The following is a 21,781-nucleotide window of genomic DNA, read 5'->3' as shown; positions in this document are numbered from 1 at the left end:
AAACTTAACAACTGATATATGACATTGTTCTTTGACAGTTACGACATGGTGAAAATATGCACTGATGTTCTTCGGTAATCTGGATGAGTACTGCTGGACGGTCAGATGATTATCTAAAGGTCCCTAAATTGGGAAACAAACATTATATTTATGCAAATTAATATTAATTAGTCATCTGACGTGACTCCGCCTTCAGTCGGCACAAATCAGATCTTGCTTTCCTTAACTGAACTGGCACAGTCCTCAACACAGCGAGGAGTAGGAGCAGCCTTGGCGCTCTTGGAAAAAAATGTTTCCCCTGTCAGACCCGAAATGAATATGTAATCAGTGCAACTGATGCCGCTGATGTGTTTCTATGGCAGACACGGCAGCTGGATGAACAGCGACCCGATCTTCTCAAGTCGGCTGGGTTTCAGTTCTTCTGCAACGCCACTAAATTCAGAACAATGACTTTTGCGGATTCCAGCCTTGACGTTGACTTCTCGAAAGGTAACTATCTGCCATTATTATGTTCGATTACATTTCCTTTTTTAAGTCAGGTAGGAAACTTTAACATTCAATGTTTACAGGTACTACAGTTTTAAAGATGTTAATTCCAGTGTACTAAAGATAACTGCAGTTTTGGTTAAATTCATAACAGGCTGAATCATTACGGTGATCTGTTTGTCATCTACTAGGTTTGCATATCGGAACATAATAAGGATGCTCCTGGAAGCGGAATAATTTTATTTCTTTCAGATGAATGGTTGTAATCTATTACAAATGATTTAGTATAAATCTGTTTGATTCCGAGTGTTTTCTAAAAAGACGAAAACTCTCCGTGGCTTATTTCTCTTTGTTTGGTTGACACGTTCTACCGAATCTATTACACGTCGAAACGAAGACTAAACTTTTAAGAGCGTTTTCAGAACTGAAACTGCATGGCATTTAATTGGTCTACTACATTTTTGAGGGCGTTAAGAAAGCAAATGTAGTTCTTTAAATGAAGAAATCAAACACTGGGCAATCGTGAATTGTCATCCGGTTTAAAGTGCCTTAGTTTAAGGTGCCTAGTTTGAAATTGCGACGGTCGGCAGCCCACAGAAACGTTGCCGCCCCGAGCAGCCATAGGTCAGTAAAAACAGCGCTCAGACCCCCCAGAATCAATCTGCTTATGTGCGCATTCTCTGTAACGGAAATGTTACTAATATCGATATACAATACTGAATCGATTGATGCAGAGTGCTGAGCTACTTCTAATAAAGTCTTTGTATGCCTACTGGTAGCTGAATATCAATCAGCTATTGTTCTGTCCACAAATGTAAGGAAATAATTATCGGATTAATACTAATAAGATAAGTCATCCTTTTATAGGCCTAACTAACAATTATACATACAGTCGATTCAATATTGAATGCCAAGTGCAAAATATGTATATCATAAGTGTAACATGATAAAGAAGTGGACAACATAATTTGAATGAATTGCTCCAATAAATTCTTCATCTGTTGATTTGTTACTGTTAATTTTCATTATTTTGACCTCTGGTAACAGATGATCCCTATACATATATTATTCAGAATAAAGACTCAGGATTCAGCCCACATTATAACTATATTTCTTGAGCTATATGTCATATGTTTTCTTGAATGTGCTGGCATTCATTGGTGGGAAAGGTCAGTATTTTGGTTTCAGTTTAAATCATAACTTTTCACAGCTCTCAGATATCGTTCAGTTAGCAAGGATTTGACACAAGAAGTGCCTGAAACTGAGCTAGTTATTCTGTTTCAAATGAGTGACTTCGATATACTTAGATAGCACAATCAACCCAGCAAACATGCATGTATGAAAAGCTGGTTTTCAGCACGGGGTGTCTGAGACGTCCAGTGGACGCTGAAGTGAGGAGATGTTTGGAGGTGAAGATCAGGAGGGGGATGGATTCCAGCTCATTATTTTCATCCTTCACTGATGACAGTGAATGGCTTGAAGTTTGTCAGGAGATGAAACCGGTGCTATCACTTAAAAACATGGAAAAATGGACAGGCAGCCAGTAAAATTTCTTGTGGATAAAATGTATTTTTATGCACCTTGCACACACGTTACTTTCATCCATTCATCCATCCATCCATTCTTTTAATGTGTTCTTGGTAGCTTTCCATACATGATTTTGGTATTTGATTGGTGTGGGAGGTTTGGTAAGAACTTTTAACGAGGTTTTTCCCTGGAAGTTCACTGAATTTTGTAGAAAGACATGGGCATTTCTCTCGTTTATCATTGCAGATATATTACACTTTTCACAGTGTACTTTTCACATAAAATAATAGAACAAGATGAATCATTAATTTTTCATGAAAATGCTAGTACAGTATTGTTATAAAATAGAAAGTAATGGAAGTTACATTTTATAGATGTGATCTCTTCTTTTTATCAGGAAGAAAAATGTTCTCAAAAATGTTCTTTGGGGAAAACATACAGAGCTATAAATCCCTTTTTAGCCTGTATATATATCAAATCTGATCACAAAAGCCCAATATCAATGCAATCAATGCAAATCACTGTTACTTTACTTTTTCAGTGTTTTTTATGCTCGTGCATTGCATGTCATCTGGTCATTGGGAACTGTTTGAGTAGGAACATTAGTTTCCTTTCTGTACAAAAGCACACCATTTCAAACAAAAATACTTGATGACACACAATGCTATTAAAATTCCTGCTTTTGGCCATTTGCCATTGCAAGGAGGGGAAGAAAAACGAGCAATTGAAAGAGCAGGCAACACAAGTGGAAAGAAAACAGAAACAAGGAGCCCCCACCGTTATTTATGCCAATTTGAAGAATGTGGAGCCATGTAAAAACAGGAACTACAGTGTTCATGTGGAGCTGTTTCTGTGGGGGGGATATTATACAATTTTATTGGACCTAGTCATAGCAGCGGCTATGACCATCATCGGCACTTCGGAAAGTAACGGATGGGTGGACAGACACTCATAAGATGTTTTAAAATTGTTACATCAAATTAAGTTTGAAATAAAAACTGCAGTGTTTCTTTCAGCTCAGCTGGGCATAACTGATCACAGTATCCCAAAATTCATTTTAAAATGTTTTCGAACTAAATGAAAGAAAATGCAGCCTTGGTTTTTCTGTTCATTTTCCACAAAACCGTGCCAGGTAATTTCAGGAAAAACTGCTGACATTTTGCTTGTTTAAAGCAAAGAGAGTTTTAACAGCACAGGGAATCTCACCGGACCTGTCAAGATTAGGGGTTCTCAGAGAAGACGTATAGCTTAAAACTCAGCTATGATGTTGTCACAACATTGTGAAAGACATATATTATTCTGGATGGGAGGTACAAGTTCGCTAAGGACTTCTTTACAGTCTTTCTCCTGAATTCTCTCTGAGAGAATGTCCAAGTGCCCAATGAAAGCTGGCTTTTTTGTGCAATGTCATATATCACCAACAACAGCAACAAAACCATAGGTAACATAATCGGTCTTATAGGATTTTATTTATTGTGGTTGACGGCTGATAACATTTCTGGGCTACCTGCCCTGATATTATGCCCTTCTTTATGGCCTTTAGATTCATTTCTGAATTCAGCATAATGTTCAGCTACCATGACTCCCATCTTCCTATCAAATGCTCATACATAATAAATGAGTTACTGTCAGGTTCTGTGTGGGACATAACTAGGCTGGTATATTTGCATGTTTGTGTATGATTCCATTATTTATGCTCCAAGTGTGAAAATATGTTATTGTTTTTATGTACTTATATTTTAGTGTGTAATACACGTATTTACCACATTGTGGCAAAATAGTTAAAATCTGATTTTATATGGATTTATCCATTGATAACCAGATTATTTGATGTTTTAAATGTGTAACAAAACATGGTAACACTTTACTTGATGGGACACCAATAATATAGCAGTACACTCTTACTTAATGTATTTATGAACCAGAAACTAAGTGTCCGCACAATGTGATAAAAGCCTGTTATTTTGACAATATGGGGACATTTTTCTCAGCCTGACTTCCACTTTGTGATACTCAGTGGTTTGGTCTGGCTGCCTAAAGCTGTGCAATAAAGTTCTCTCAAGCATCCATTTGATCTTTGTCTTGGGAGTTTTGTCATGTTTATTTAATGTTCCCTTGTTTCTTTTTTACTGGCCTCCATTTAAGAATCCTTCACATGTACCTGTTTGCATCCAGTAATATATGCTACAAAAAGTCTGACCTGAAATATCAACTGCTTTGGATACCAAATTGAAATTTCTCATAAAAAAAACATATATAGTATTTACACCAAATGCATAATAGAAATAGTATTTCATTCATATAAATTTCATGACGTGTCTGTTTTCTCACCTTTGCTCTTTAATATTTTGTGAATGTCCTTTGTGGAATGCAGGAGCATTCACATTGGGTTCAATGCAAGTCAAGTCAGACTTTCAGTAAGCAATAACACTGCATAATGTTGCCTTACTCTTTAGGCCTCATTTACATTGACACATAGGTGACTTACTGTGGGGTACACCTTGTGACGTGACGTCAACATGCACAGCCTGCATTCCTCTTTGTTCACTTTAAATCACGTTCCCTGTATTAAAGAGTAAAACTGAATGTATCATCATCTATTTTCTGATTTCTAATTCCAGTTTCTATGGATTCCTTGGAGGAAGAACCATCTTAAATTTATTCATTATAAATGGTACATCAACTGTAGTCCCAATTGCAAAGAAACAATGAGATAAGCTATTATCCCAAAAGAATTAAGTAACAATATATTAACTTATAGACTGATAAACTAAATGTAGATTCCCTCTTGATTTTCTAGTCAAGCGAAACTTTCGAAAGAGGAATCATTTTGCCCCCCAATGCTCACTGCAGAAGTCCTTTCTGGTGAGCTTTCATTGCATTTTCTTTCTTTGTCTGATGACTGGCCTTTTAAGAACTACTTCCATCCAGCACTAAGTCACAGGGAGCCTCTTCAAGGCAGCACAGGGACTAACATGGTCAGGAAGCCGGTGTCCTTTTTGGTCTAAAGCCAGTTCAGATTTTGCTGCCCTATTTCTCTCAATAGAAACCACTTATTTAACGGCAAAGGCAAAGGGAGTATGCAAATGCAAATGCACAGTAACTTTATTATTAAAAGTTTATCTCCATTCTCAAAACATTTTATCAGTAATGTGCATTTATTGATAAAGCTTGTTTGTTTATTCCCAGACCTCAATCATCCTAGGACAATAACTTTTGCTTATTTTGGCTCTGGTGAGCCACTGAGTTAAATGCCAGAGTCATTTCCAGTGAGCATACATAATTAGGAAGAGTAATCATTCATTTACAACTAATCTTGGTTAAATATTAATAAAGTCATGGTTCATGTGTAAATTAAATATAATCTGCTTTGAGTATAACAATAGAAAATTTTACATCAGCTAATTGTTAACTTGGCTTATGCTGTGTTAACAAGAATCCAGTGCCGAACGTGTCACATCATTCTGGCATTAGGCAAATTGAAAATTGAGATAGAATTGATTTTCTCCAGTACGAAACTTTTCCCTCTTCTTTCCTGAAGGCATACAAAAGCAGGATGCTGACCTGTTGAGCAGATGACTAGCCTTGACTGTTTTATCAGTGGAACATTTTCAGCACTTTACCTTTTAATATGACTGCTGTGACATTAAAATCAAACAATACTAAGGTGACATTTATCGTTCAAAGTTTATTTTCAATTTTCATCTAAAACCTTTCCCTGAAGCTTGTTGATTAATACTGTTTTAGAAATGATATTTAATTAAGCTATGGTAACAGACCACCCACCAGACAAGACAATCTGCAACACTATTAGTCAATGAAAGACACATTCCAATAACAGACAATGTAAATACAGTTTGAATGATACATGTTTCTTTTTTCGACCTGACCAGAAAAGAGTTGAAAAGATCTTGTCAGTGGTATAAATATATAAAGTTCATCACACAATATTTGATATGGAAATGAATATTGAGAATATGCTTTTTAAATGAAGATTGTAGCCACTTTCGTAGATGTCATGTATGATTTTGTTCACTATTTTTTTTTTCTCATAAATGCATCTGTGAACTATATAAGGAACTTTAAGGGCTGATGTGTTTCATATATCTCACACTACTCAGCAATACATATTTTGTCCCATTTGTAATTCTACTTCACACTCTTCCTATTACTCAAACATAAGACTGTAGTTTGTAAAAGCAAGAGTGGTTGACTTCAACAGTAGCTTGACTTTAAAGTTGCACTCCTTTCACTTAGACGACCAAAACAAATTGCAGTCTTTAGTGATGCTTGATTTTCTGGACTGATTCAGAGAGCAGCTCATAGGAACTTGATTTTGCTAAGTCGATTTTGTGAAATTTCTCACAATTCTGTAGCATTACCCCCTATATTTGATAATGACCCACAGGGTCTTTGTCAGTAAGCCTAGAAATTTCAGAGCCTCAAAAAACATGCAAAGGCCAAGGAGATATTCACCGTAGACAGACATTTTTCATTATGCATGAAACATTCATGTTTTCTTATACAAATGTTTTTATTCATACATCTAGATTTTGTACATCCTGAACTCCTAAGTTACGAACATAAAAAATGATATTAAACAAACAACCTGGATTTAGCACAAATACACATACAGTTCTTTATAAGTATTATTGAATATCATAACCACTTCTTGGAGACTTCATGGAGAGGTAGTGCCAAAAACATGAAACCACTGAGCAACAAGACAGGTGAACTAAGTAACTTACACAACATAAACAAAAGGAAGCACACAATTCCCAAAAACATAACTCACTCAAACATGAGGAAACAATGCAAAAAAGAGACACTTATTGTATAGTGCAGAACCAAAGGAGAACAGGAAAATGCAAAATACAAAACACAAATAACAAATCGCTCACTCAAACCTAAGGTCAAACAAACAAGCGCACCAGTTCAAAAGAATAACACACACACACACATACATACAGTTATATATATATATATATATAAATAAAAACCAAATGTCCCCCACAATATGATAAAAACCTGTCATTTTGACATATTTTTCAGGTCAAAAATGCAATCAAAAAACATCAAAAGTCTCCAATTTTTTTTGGTTACTTATAGATAAGGTTAGGACTAGGTAGGAGTTAAGGTTGTCATGTAGGGATTAGAGTTTTCCCCATAGAAATGAATGAGCGGTCTCCAAAAAAGATATGATTACACGACTGTGTGTGTGCGTGTGTGTGTGTAAAATATATAAACCAGAACCAATCTTCCCACTTAAAATACAGAACATGCTGGTAGTTATATATTTCTTGCTATGAGCTTATATTGTAACTAAGTTTGGCTTCGTTATTCATTACTGCTTATCTAGCAGTCTCATGGTGAGCCTGGAGCTTATCCCAGGTAGCACCAGGCATGAGGCAGGTGAGAAGGGCTGCCGTTCATACACGCTCATGCTCCATGACCAATTCACAAACACGCTTCAGCTAACCACATGCTTTAGGAGTAAAACCAACACACCTGGAGAACGCCAGGACAAACGCGTGCAGAGCATGCATTTTCCACGCATTCGGAGCAGGAGTTGAGCCCAGATTTTCCTGTAAACGTGTTTAGCAAAGCTATATATCAGAAAAACCCTGCACATTAACTCGAGAACCGCAACATGCACGCACATGTAACACTACACTACAGATTCAGATATGGAAAAAAAAACCTGCCTCAGTACTCTGCACAGAGAAACTTAAGCCCTTTTCCATTACCATGGACTGACAGGCTGGCTGTAGGTGATCCTTCAGAAATTCCCAGGTCTCAGCTGTGCGCTATTATTCAGCAAAGTCTGAATTTCAGACTAAATGTTTATGAGAAAAAGTCTCTCATTACATCTTCGAAAAAGAGGAGATAAACATTATTAAGCTGGTGTTTGCAACAGCGTCTTATCTCCCATATGCATTTCCTACAAATTTATAGCGAAATAGAAGCCAGTACACACTCTTATCACTTATTCATGAATTTACGTTAGAAAAATTTGAGGCTGAAATGGAAAAGGGATGATGCGTAGATAAGGGTGTCTTAAAAGTGCTGCTGTGGCAAATCATGGCATGTTGTGGATGTTGCGGAGATGCTGTTCTTCTGATCCTGTGGTGCAGCCCTTCAAGTGATAATTGTACCAAAATCTGCTAATGGAAATGAGACGGGTGTCTGTGCACACATGTGGGGGTGGGAGGAAGCCAAAGATAATGGCAGGTGGTGCTGTGAAACAGTTCTGTTCTTATTTTGTGTGAGATTATTTTAGCAGAAATTGTTGAATCTTAATATTGTTCTGAATCTGCTGGTGGGGATTTATGTATTAGTTGACTTATTTGAGGTTAGAGAATGTTGATTAAAAAAGAAAGATGAAAGGAGCCTAACAGGATTCAGCTTCTGGAGCAAATCTGCTTCCAACCTGTGCTTAATTATTTTATAGACGTCTACATTTGGGTGTCCTTACATTTTGTATACATACTAACACACTGTTGAATAAAGACACTAAGACAGTAAACCTAGGCAAGGTCTGTTTGCATTATTATAGTAGTGATTGGACATAGCCCATATTTAAAATTCTTAACATAAAGAACCTGAAAGCTTTGCAGCGAGAGAATTCTCTGTTTGGGGTGGTAGTACTTGCTAGGATGTAATCAATTGAAATGAATGGGAGGGTCACTGGAGCCTAAAACGACGATGTATTAATTATTAAGAACATAAGAAATTTACAAACGAGAGGGGGCCATTTGGCCCATCAAGCTCGTTTTGGGAGAACTTAACTAATAGCTCAGAGTTGTTAAAATCTTATCTAGCTCTGATTTAAAGGAACCCAGGGTTTTAGCTTCCGCTACACTAGCAGGAAGACTATTCCATACTCTAACTACACGCTGTGTAAAGAAGTGCTTCCTCAAATTTGTTTTAAAATGTTCTCCCGCTAATTTCCACGAGTTCTAGTATTTAAACTAATATTGAAATAGCCATTTGGCTGAACAGTGAAATAAACAGTTAAGTATATTTTAAAATTGTTACAGTATTTCATTTTTGGAGTGTGAAAGGGGAGGTTACTAAGCGGAGCTCTTTCATGGTACGTAGTTCTGCTATGACTAACTGTGAAAGACATCTGTGAAGTGTAAAGTGTGGTGCTTACGGCATCAAAGATTACTCATGTCAGGCACTTAGGTGAGTAAGGTGTTACTATATAGAAGGCAGACATTTCTCTGCATCTGAGATGAGTTGGCGTCCTGTCCTGCAGACCCCTGCAGGATAGTCTCCAGACCCCTGTGACACTGCATAGGACAGGCAGTTACAGAAAACGAAAGGATGAATGGATGGATCAAAGGATGGATGGATTTCCATGCATAATAGAAAACTTTTTAGAAACGTTTTCAGCTTTCTGTATTCTGGATTTAGAAAAGGTAGGCCTCCTTAAGTTGCCCTGATTCAGAAAGTAAAAGGATATTAAAAAGAATAGAGTCATCTTTGTGATTGATATCTCACACATTTTATATGTAATAATGGTGCCTTAATAAGCTAGTTGTGTAGGAATATTAGCAGTTATGGTTTCTCTGTGAACAGTGGAGGCATCTGTGGGAGTCTAAACCAGCTGGAAAGGAAGCTGTATGTGGTCATTTTGGCAGGAGAGATGCAGAAATAAGAATAACTCAATGAAACAGTTACAGGAATACGCTGCCAGGACTTCCAGGTGAATCCTGTCCTTCAGAAGCAGAACAGTGGGAAACCTTCATGCAAAAGCACATTTGCTGATGGTGCATTTTTCCTTCACATTTTTGTTACGTGCAATATTTACGAATGATAAATTACAAATTAGATTAGCAACTTTGCGTTGCGAGTGGGTATAGCTCATTCCACTAGCTCTTGTCCAGCTGGCAAAAGTAATTCCTCTGAGATTACAAGCATCAGGTCAAGGACATAAGGAACAAAGTTAAATCGGTTTGATGGTCATTTTTTATTATATGCCCAAAACAGATTTTCAAAACTCTGACCTTGTCCTGGACACTTGAACAAAAAAATATCTGAGTATGCAGCTCATGATTATGACCATAAGAATATCTGAGTATTTTTTAGTAGTATTTTTCAGTAGAATTTTTTTTGATGCAGATGCAGACAGGTGACTGACACTGTCTATTGAGTTGCTTCATTGTTTTCTTCACACTGCATCCTCTGGATGGTTTTTCATCATGTGGCTGCTAAAAGTATCTCTAGCATGAAGAGAAGCACTTTCTCAATCCTGGCGTGAATCAGGAAGTCACACCAGGCTTCTCAGTAGTTCAGGAATGTATAACAGTCTTCAGTGCCATTAACAGACTCATCTGCCAGAGCTCCAGAAGAAACCAGATATTGAAATGCTGGTCTATTCTGAGAATCATTCGCTGGCACAGTTTTCTTTGTGCTACTAAACCCTGTTAACACATTATTTATATAACTGTTTTTCAGGAATTAGCATGAGCACTGTACCTTTCTTCCCTGTATCTTCAATGTATTATGTATCACTGTATGCATTGTATTTCCAAATCAGTGCTAATTTGACTTTTGGGAATCGAGTACATATCATATAATACATTTGACATTCACTGACCGGGAAAAATATTGACTTCAGCAAAACACTAGTCGTGGTAGAAATGACCAGCTGTCAGTATATCTGACCCAACTTATCCTTGATTCCTCATGTAATCTTTATGGTTGTGGGTAGGATAGTACAATGATCTATGACTGGCTTTGCCAATTTGAAATTAGGGCATTGGACATTGTTTACAGTACCTGGGACATTGAAATGGTCCTGATATTTCATTTCCCTCCCCTCTCTCATCAGTAATCGATAAATTAGCAACTGGTCATCTCTATAGCAGCTTTGGTTTCCTGGCTAGATGTTCTGCGCCTATTGGGTGGTTTTTATTTAATAGTGTGTGAAAAGCTGCTCTATAATAATCAGCTTTATCATCAGTGCTGCATTGCTGAATCCTGCCAGGTGCTGCTGGACGTTACGCATCTGCTGGATGAAGGCCAGCGAGCTGCTCTGCTTCATAGCTATGGAGTCCGAATTGTTTCAGTCTCACACGCTCAAGGGCAATGTTTTGGAAGAGTGTCACTGGCCAACCAGTATCCAGCAGGCTTGTTGCTCTGCTTCGCCATTGAGATCAACCAATGGATGGAGTTCCTACTGCATAGTAGCCAGCTGCAAGCCATAAGCCCTCAGTCAGGCTGGTCAATGAACACATCTGCGATGTCATTGGGGTCAGTCTGCTGGATAAATATATTAAGCTGGGCAAGGAAGAGGCAAGTCCAAAGCTGGCGGCAATGTCAGAGGTCAGGTACCATCCCTCTCCCCACTACCTCAGCAGGGAGAGCTGTGTCAGTTGCCAGCTCATTTGTATTAGTGCCTCGAGGCTCAGGCTGGGGTCCAGCAGCTGCCACCGGCTGTAACCTTGCAGCTCCTGTACCTGAGTCAGCTTCAGCACAATTGGCCAAGAGGAAAAAGTCATTGAGGTAGAATCGCTGATAGTGCTTCGCATTTAATGCCAAACCGTTATATGTTTCAATTGGGGCTTGAGAAGTATTAAGGGAGCAGCAATTAGAATGAAGAGATTTAAGTGTGTCAACTGTTCGAATTGTGACAAAATTAACAATGCCAGAGAATAACATTTGGTAACGCTTTACATTAACTGCACCTTCATAATGCTTTTATAATGCAGTCATAGAACATTGAACATAGAACATTCATAAGAAGCATGTAAGTATACCTTAACATCCTAACATACCTTAACAGTTTAAATATACATTAATTGCAAACATTATATGATGACAACAAACATTATAATTGTGTAATGTTTGTTATTACTGTATATTTAAGCTGTTAAAGTATGTTTGGATGTTAAGGTATACTTTCATTCTGCTTATAAATGTTCTATTAATGCATTATGAAGGTGCACTGAATGTTATATGAATGCATTATGAATGTGCAGTTTATGTAAAGCATCACTTTTTTAATGGGCATGTCCCATAACAGAGTCAAAACCATAAAACACAAACAAAATACTGGCTCCTTTTTGCTTTTGCCCTTGAGTCTAATTCACCTGTAAGTACATGAAAACACATTTTGCTCTCATACAAATATATAGAAAACTTTATTCATTAGCATTCTGCTCTTTATCTCTCACTCATGGACTTCATGTGACACAGCAGCTGAAATCCCCACATATGCCTATGCGGTTTCTTATGTCAAATATTCAAAGTTTTGATCTGGTACCCTACTCTAAAGCTTTATATCTATGTATCATTCACAGATGGTACTTCTGGACTGTAATTGTAGTGTATAATATTGTCTAAATATACACTTACTAGCCACTTCATTACGAACAGTGGACTAATACCAGGTAGGATCCCCTTCTCTCTCAGAACAGCCTGGATTCTTTGTGCCATGAACTTAACAATGCTGGTCCATGTTGACATGGTTGCATCACATAATTGCTGCAGATGTGTCGGCTGCACATTCTCGCTGTGAATTCCGCCCACGGAACCGCCGCTCACTGGATGGTTTTAGTTTTTTCGCTCCATACTTCGTACATGCTGTGCATGAAAATCCCTGGAGATCAGCAGTTTCTGAAATACTCAAACCACCCCGTCTGACACCAGCAACCACACCACAGTCAAAGTCACTTAGGCCACATTTTTTCCCATTTTAATGTTTGATCTGACCATTACCTAAAACTCCTGACCACCTATCTGCATGATTTTATACATTGTGCTGCTGCCACGTGATTGGCTGATTAGATATTTGCATGAATAAGCAGGTGCGCAGGTGTTTCTAATGAAGTGGCAGGTCACTTTATATTTACCTTTTATGAAAGCACTGGCTTAGTTACTGCTATTGCATGGAGTCAGCATACATGGTGGCTAGTGGTATAAACGGAAGACAAATACCAGAATAGATTAGAAGTGACTTCATTTTGGTTCTCATTTATATACAGCTGAACATTTTACTGCGGGAATTTAGGTTAAGCACTTTTCTTAAGGGAAAAACAGCAGGACACTTTTGGAACTTGAAATGAGTTTGTCTAGTAATACCTTTTTCTGCATATCATTGTAACAGGATTGTATTTAGTGTGCAAGTTAAAATCTGAAAGTATTGACAAACTAGAAAACTCCCCCCTAAAATCTGTATTTTTCTTAATGACAGATGTATTTGCTTTTTATGGAGGTAATATTAAACCATTTTTGAGCAATTTAATAAGCAAGGTTTTAGATTTATTTTCTGTAGTAATCTCTTGACGTTTAGATCTTAATAAATTGTCGTTTTATACCCGGAAAGATTCAGTTGGATGTTACTTTGCTTGTCTGAAGACCATAAAGATCGAAATCTTATTCACTTGTAACCACTTTAGAGTGAAATTAAAGGGCATGCTGGAATACATCTTTATTGGCATGTGAAAGTATTAGACACTGGGGGAAAATGCAAAAACACACATTCAAAAACATTCCACAAACTCAAAAACATTCCACACACTCAAAAACATTCCACACATTCAAAAACATTGACTTCAGAAGTAAAGTTGTCAAAATGATTTTAGTTTTTTTCATTTAAATCAAACCTTACATATGCCCTTCATTATTTTTTCATATTCATTTTATTTTTCAACAAGCAATACACATAAAAGCAACATAAAACGGTAATACTGCTTAATGATTTTAGTGCTAAAAATTATTATGTGTGCAGTTGCACAAAACTACTGAAGTCAGTGTTATATAATGTTCTTTTTGGTTGTTTGCACCCAATCAATAATAATGTGTTTATGTTCCTCCCTTTATTTTAACCTTGAGATCCTCCTGGCTTCTGTCTACAGTTGACCTTTGGCACTATTTTTGGAAATCTTGCAGTGCTGTAGCTTTTCATTTTTTTTTTTTTGCATAATCACATTATCACAACAGAGATCATGCTCTCTGTGATGCAGCTTCTGGAGAAGCATATATTTTTTCCCCTCATATTTCTCCTTGCATTGCATTCAGAGTTTCCTTTTGTCCAGTGTCCCTAAAAATTATGGGGATCCTGACAAAATGTCACTTTGGGCCGCTGACAAATTTTACATACTATTTTATGTATCCAAGGGCCCCTGTGACGTGTCGGGCCCCTGAATCTACAGGGTTATCCATTTCCCTGCAGTGCCCCTAGTCTGGCACACCTGCTTTGCAGTGTCCTGTGCTTTAAGTTTTAAAAAACCTTCCCCCAGTGACTTGCTCTCTATATGCCACACCGTCTTATTCGGTTATTTAGTTATTTTGTGCCTCAATAGGCCTGCATATGGATTGTATGATAATAAAGCATTTGACTTTACTTGACTAAGAGTAAATTAATAGGCCAAGTGCATCTGGATCCCTGTTCTGCAGACTGAGACATCTTTCGAGTTTTTCAGAGCAGCTGTGATTGTTTGGAGCTCCTGACTGCAGGTTGAACTCTGTTTAGTCTTCCAAAGTCCTCCTACACTCCTGCCTGTCCAGCTTCTGTTCCTTCCAGTGGTTATGCCCTCTAACTGGCACATGCATTGGCCAGCATTGTACGTTCAGCATCTGTTATATTTACCAGGGAAGTCAAACTCTTTATACCGAGCATAAATTATGGATTGTGCTACCATGCTAAGGGTTTAAAACATATTATTGAACATTGATTGCCCCAGGATTTTTAAACAATGTTTGCAACGTGCCCTCGTGTGAGCAAGGAGACACATGTTTTTGCACAAATCCATAAGTCCAGCATCTCATTATATTAAGAAAACATAAAGTAATTAATCCTAGACTAATTTCAAATTTTAGGGGAAGCTACCTCACAGACCCTTGTCATAAGCATTAAGTGTACATTTCACATCCAGTCTGGTTAATGGCAGATTAGTCTGCATTCATAAAAGAGATGGCAAAAATAAATGTTTCAGGTGACACGCGGGTGTGAATTCGGTCATTGTATTACTCATTCATCCTAAAAATAATCATTTAGACACCTTTTCCATTTTTTGCATGGTGTGTGTGGAGTGTGGCTCCGCGGGTTAGGAATCTGTGACTGTGATTGGAAGGCCGCTGGTTCGAATGCCATGGATTGCAAAGCAATTTCCCCACTGGGCCCTTAAGCAACACGCCCTTAACCATACCTGCCCCAGACAAAAACAACTGCTAAACATGTAAGGCATTCTAAATTATACGTTTAAGAATTCATCAACTGCGTAATTAAAAGATTATTTAAATTTCCTTTTTAAAATTAAAAAATAAATATTGTTCAAAGTAATTATTGCATATGTAAATAGAATGGAAATCTTAATATGCAAAATTCCTGTTTGATGTCATCTTACTGCATTATGAAAAATCATGACAGGATTTATTCAAATGGATTATTATTTTTTGCTGAATTTTCGTGAATGACACGCCATAAGGTCAAAGGATCTTTTGGGCCCAGAATTGCCATCTAAAATGCACACTTCACTTCCCAAAGAGACACACAGAAAACATGCCCAGAGTGACCTGTAGATGTGGACCACATCTCTCTGGAAGGGGCCGCTGTACCCTCTAATCTGTTTCATGGCTAAGGAATCCTCCCAGGTTTTGTGCGGTCAAATCAGTCCAATCTCCTTGAACAGCTCAGCAGTATGAACGGTCTATTTTAAATTAGCCTAAAGTGTTTTTTTTCCCCTTCATTATTCCCATTTCCTACTCCAGTTTTAATTATATTTTTTGTAGACCGGCCCTATTGCTTAGCAAAGGAAGAGAAAAATATTGAGGCTAATCAGGATTTTTTTTTTTTTTGTAGCCATTTAACTATAACTTTAGCATTTTACTGCCAGTTTTATTTTCATGCCTTCTGTAAAATTCTACATTTCTCTACCCAATATGCCCCAGATTATCATTCTTCCAGCCACCAATAAATCCATACAATGACACTCTCTGGGGTCATTTTCTTTACTGGAGTCTGAGAGTAATATGCCACATTCATGAATATATTATGTTTGAATATATCCGAATAAAGTTTGTGTCTTATAAATGTGTGTAGCAATACCTTATACCTTAATGTTTGAACAAATGACCTTTTGTGTATAATGTAAATCACCTCTTGCCCTTAAAGCTGGGATTGTGTCTTTCTTCATGGTTTAAAGAAATTAGATATGGGTTGTGAAGGATATATAAACCGCAGCATACTAAGCAGAACTTGTATCTGTGTGTGTGTGTGTGTGTGTGTGTGTGTGTGTGTGGAATAACATGGAAATGATTGGATTATATTTATCTTACAGAAAAACTTTGTGTCCTGTGCTGCCAGGGATAGAAAAGACTCAAGGGCCTTTGCAGCCCTGCACTTGATATGCATTTGGAAGACAGATGGACGGCTGGAAAGGGAGCAATGGCAAGAGACACACGGACATACAATAAATATAGATTAAAAAGCAAAGAAAGAATGGGGACGAACATGGTTAGAGTGAAGGAAAGGAAAAGCGAGAATGTGATACAATTGAACGCAGTTTGCAGAACTCATAACTGAGCTGCATTGTTCATTTCAGTCGTTCTTTTTCACAGCATAAAGACCTGTGGTGACTCCAGAGGCTTCAGTACCCACATGATCTCTCACACATCTGCTCTGCCAGCCCATAATATGCTGCAGCAGCTTTTGCTGGGCTATAGGGTTGCAAGTTCTGTTTTGTGCAAATAGCTGTGATGTGCACAAGTTAACCCAAGCACTTCCACTTCTATAACATTCTATCACATTTCCAAATGAAATTAAATGAAATCACTGTCAAAGAAATGTAAATGTGTATTATGTAAATGTGTATGTATGTTTCTGTACTTCTGCAAATACTGTCCGCATACAATATATACATTCATACACAAAATAGTACGAAATGGCTGCAAGAAAACACAAATTAGAATTATAAATGAAAAGTCTGCTAGCATTTATTGTCCATCTCGCTGTCCATCTTCCAACTGCTTATCCAGTACCGGGATCATCGGTTAAATTCTGTTATGTTCTGTTATTCTGTTTTCACTAGAATTAAATGGTGTCATGTTTGCAACAAGACTATTACCTGCTGCTTGCTCAACCTCATGGATAATGAGAGTGAATATAGATTATCGCTATGGAAAAGGTCCATCTAGTCTACATGATTTCCAATGAAGCTTGACGGAAAAGTCACTGTGGAAGTAACAAAGATAAACCTGAGGAACCACTGAACAGAATCGGAAATAAATAATATCGGTTTTGGTTTTTCAATTGAAAAAGATGTTTCAAGCTGATACAGGTCTTTATAACAACTGTACATGAAAAACAGGATATTAATACTATTTTAGAAGATGTTGTATGTCATCTTAAGGGCATAGTGAGATTCAAAATGTTACAAAATAAATAGTTCACTGCAAAGTGAATCCAGGACCTGTATTGCAAAAGTGCAGCTTTAATTAATATGACTGCTTTGCTTAGTTATTTAATGCTGATATTAACAATGTAACCAATTAATAAGGTAATCCCTGTGGGAAATTCCACAGCTTGCAATTCGATAGATTCTTGCGGCTCATTCAAAATGTTGGCCGTTGAACAAAGAAACACACAACTATCCAGTATGATATATGCAAGTTTGGCTATGCCTGGATACATAAATAGTGTCATTATTGCCTTAATTCTGCTGAATATTGTATGAATGAGCTTAACTTGCGGTATCAGGTTTTAAGGGATAATTTCCAACAACTGAGAACTGAGAGAAATATTTTTCTATTTATCATAATTTGTGAGATAAGGCAGGGCATCGATGTTCCTGGGGCAGAGCAGGGGTGAAGTCCCTCTACACAGCAGCAGTATTACCAATATAAACATTCTCTGTTTTCTCTTAGAGAATGTGAGAGACTGGAAACTACATCTAGGCTCAGAGGTGGATAGTTCAGATCCAGAAAATAAAAATCCAGACCAAGATTTTGTCTCAACCAACCAGTTCAATATAATGAGTGACAGTGAGTACTCAACTGGTTGGTTGAAACAAAACCTTGGTCTGGATTATTTTCTGGACCTGAACTATCCACCACTCTATAGCCTATAGCAGGGTTCTTCAAATCTGGACCTCGATTCCAAATCCAGGCCTTGTTTTCAGTTCTCCCAGGTAGTTAGTTTAATAATTACTGATTCTGATTGGTCAGAGGCTTCACACCTGGCTCACAGGTAAAGGAAGGCTGGAAAACCAGCAGTGCTTGGACCTCGAGGACCGTGATTTGAATAATAGAGACCTATAGTATTCCCCTGGTCTGTTATTCACTTTGCTAGAGCCGAAATGGCTGTCTTTGGTAGCGGTTCCACAATCCCAGCCTGGCAAAGACAATCACAGTATCACAGTATAATAAACTCAGTCATTCCATCATTTAATTCCTATGTTACATGGATCCTTTTATCCTGGGTCATGGGAGACTAGAGCAGGTGCCAGGCAGTGTGCACCCTGTATGGGATTTCAGCACAACACTAGGCAGGCGCACAATCACACACTGTGGGCAATTTATACATTCAAATTTGCATACCTGCATAACACAGGTATGGACAGCAGAAGAAAACCAGGATTCCCAGAAGAAACCTCACAGTCGGGGAAACACTGCACATGGCAGGGACAGGAGTCCGGCACCATATAATATTCATCATATAATAAAAAATTACATTATCGAACATGCGATACAGAGTCAATCACCTTTGAATACACAATAACCAAGGACCCGTTTCATGCTTGTCAAATCAAACTAATTTCTGCCCATCCAGAAAGCAGCATCAATTAATTTTTTTCACAAACAATTTTTAATCTTGAATAACACTGCAAAGTTTTGTTTTTACTTGTTAAAGGAGAATGGCTGAATGCTTGAAGGTTGCCTTGAAGGCTTTGCTGATGATTGTGCATGCTTTTCATCCCGATTCAACACTTTTACTGAAAGGGAAATGCACAGTCCTTGTAAGCATCATGCAGAGAATCAGTGTAATATTGCTCTTTGCTTCTGCCCGAGGCACGGATGCAGTTAAGCTGTTTTGCAGAATGAAGTTCAGCTGAATAGAGAATGTTTGGTTATTTTAAATGTGCAATTCACACCCCTGTGTGCCCAGCTGAGGCTGGTTGATTGGGCCCAAGAATCTCATCCCCCCCATCACCAAAAAAAGACTTACTGGCAGAGGCATAAGTTTATATTCCCCGTGTGACATCTCGCTGCAGAAGTAGGAGAACAATCCGGTTTCTCATAGCAGTATAGCCCAATGACTGTCTATTTAAATGCATGTATTGGCAGCTAGTTAAATCCTGGACCAGGTCACAGGGGGTCTGGAGACTAGCAGTAGGGAATATACCCTAATATTTCACTTTCACTTGTTCCGTCTTTCATGCAAACCACAAAAAAGATCTCTATGTTTTTTTGTATGAGGAGAAAAGCCTGCTGTATATTTAAGTGTAATCGTTCCTCGTGGTTTAGTCAAGCCACAAATTCTGTAAAAGGTTTTATCAGTCTAGATCCTTTAAATGACTAATTTCATTCTTTGTCTTCCTTTTGGTGCTACATTGTTATATTGCTATTAAGTACTATTACTAACAAATCTAATATTGGTACTGTGACAATTTAATTGTGTCCAAGACTTTAGTAGTGGCAGTGAATCGGCGTTCAATGTAATGATGCAGTCAGAGTTTCTCTGGCTTAGCTAGCATCCGCTTATTATCGTTTCTGTGTCTGTTCCACTAATGCTGTAGAGGAAAGAGGACATTAAAATGGGGTGTCATATGGTACAGAACAGAATATGTAAAAGAGCTGGCTCATTTCTCTTCTTTTGTCTTCATGCAGATGTTCCTTGGCCCCGCCGCCGTTTTTCCTCCTCCCCCACGATTGCCACAGAAGATGTCGGGTGCTTTCTTCCTTCTCATTGGGTCTGATCTCGAAGATTCTGCTCTGGTGCCCCAGTTTACATTCTAAGCTCCAGCCAATCAGCTCTTGAATTTGTCTTGCCTTTAATCCCCTTTCAGTCCTTCTCCATGGCTTGCCTGCTGGTATCTGTGATTCTCCTGGTTCTGCAGATGCACTCAGTGCCCCTAGAGTGCCTCCCTGAAGGAACGAAAGCCCCAGGGGAGCATTTGGACCTGCGGACCAGAGATGTGATCAATGAAACCCAAACTGGTTCCCTGGGGACAACCCAACGCTTGCCACAAAGCATCATAATCGGGGTCCGCAAAGGTGGCACACGAGCCTTGCTAGAGATGCTGGACATCCATCCCCAAGTCGCTGTTGCCACCACTGAGGTGCACTTTTTTGACTGGGACCAGAACTATGTCAAAGGCCTAGAGTGGTACCAGGGGCTAATGCCTCTTTCACAGCCACACCAGATCACAGTGGAGAAGACCCCGGGCTATTTCACATCCGCCCTAGCCCCAGAGCGCATTCGTGCCATGAATAGCTCCATAAAACTGCTGCTCATACTCCGGGACCCAATCGAGCGTGTCATTTCTGATTACACCCAGGTTTACTACAACCGCTTGGAGAATCACAAGCCTGTACAGGCCATTGAGAACATCCTAGTGCGCAACGGGGCCCTCAATACCCGCTATAAAGCCATCCAGCGTAGTCTGTACGACGTGCACATGCACAACTGGCTGTGCCACTTCCCCCTGGAACAGATCCACATCGTAGATGGGGACACACTCATCCAAGATCCATTGCCTGAGCTGCAGAAGGTGGAGCGCTTCCTCAGCCTTCCACCTAGAATAGTATCATCCAACTTCTACTTTAACCAGACCAAGGGGTTCTACTGCATCCGTAGCGATGGACGCGAGCGTTGTCTCCATGAGTCCAAAGGGCGGCCACACCCTGCAGTGAACAGTACAGTGCTTCAACAGCTGCGTTCTTACTTTACGGAGCACAACCACAATTTCTACAGGATGATCAAGCGTTCCTTCAGCTGGCACTAGGATAGGCCTCTCAGCCTATTTCTATCTTCCCAGTTGTCACAGCCCTGCTTTGAGGGTAACATGGACGGTCAGTCCAGTAGTGGGGTGGTGGATGGAGTCCAAGGAGTTGCAGGAGGTGAAAGCACTTAATCCCTTCTGATTCTCCTGTGAAAAATGCCTTTAAATTGCTTGTGTCTACAAAACAGTTTTATATAGGAATTAACTGAGGGAGCTTCAGTAGTAATCCCTGTACTGTATGTGAATTCAGATAACTGCAAACAATTTTGTGTAATTAATGAACTTTTTCCTTTGTTTGATATTCTTGTATTTAATAAATGGTTCTGCTTTAAATGTAAATTTGGGCTTGTATTTTATCTCTGCATTTTTGCCACTTATTTTAAATCACATTAAATGAGGACGCGTGGAACACATTAAGATAAGCCTTTGAATCACAGCAGTAGCAAGCAATATTAATGCGGGAAATGTTTGCCCTAAAGCAGCATTTTAGTATAACAGGGCTGACTAATAGGTTTGGACTCTGAAATTAGTGCCTCCAGAAAATTAAATCAAATAACAAGTCAGCAAAATAATATTTAATAGGACGCCTCAACTTTCTGTGTGAATCATTCTCACAGCATTACCAGACCTCAGACCCAGGCCAAAATTTACTCCTGAAACTCATAAAAAATATTACTCATCTTTGTAGCATTTTATATTCCCATAAATTCATACATGGATTCAGAATAGAAAACACATGCCAGTATATTAAAAAACATTCAATTTATCTCTTTGGACTTGTTTACAAAAGATAGTTTTCCATTCCAAGCTTTTCT

General features: G+C 38.5%; 1 protein-coding gene across 1 annotated transcript; it reads left to right on the top strand.

The window, feature by feature from the left end:
- The first annotated feature begins 240 nt into the window (after positions 1-240).
- Positions 241-21,305, top strand: hs3st1l1 (heparan sulfate (glucosamine) 3-O-sulfotransferase 1-like1). Its single transcript, XM_023824223.2, has 2 exons — positions 241-489; positions 19,852-21,305. Exon 2 carries the CDS (start codon positions 20,040-20,042, stop codon positions 20,967-20,969), a length of 930 nt encoding a protein of 309 aa, XP_023679991.1. The 5' UTR covers positions 241-489; positions 19,852-20,039; the 3' UTR covers positions 20,970-21,305.
- The last annotated feature ends 476 nt before the right edge of the window (positions 21,306-21,781 follow it).

The sequence above is a fragment of the Paramormyrops kingsleyae genome, chromosome 3 (genome assembly GCF_048594095.1).
Source record: "Paramormyrops kingsleyae isolate MSU_618 chromosome 3, PKINGS_0.4, whole genome shotgun sequence".
Classification (NCBI taxonomy): domain Eukaryota; kingdom Metazoa; phylum Chordata; class Actinopteri; order Osteoglossiformes; family Mormyridae; genus Paramormyrops; species Paramormyrops kingsleyae.
The sequence above is the reverse complement of the archived record's forward strand: the minus strand, read 5'-3'. Positions and strand labels throughout refer to the sequence as shown.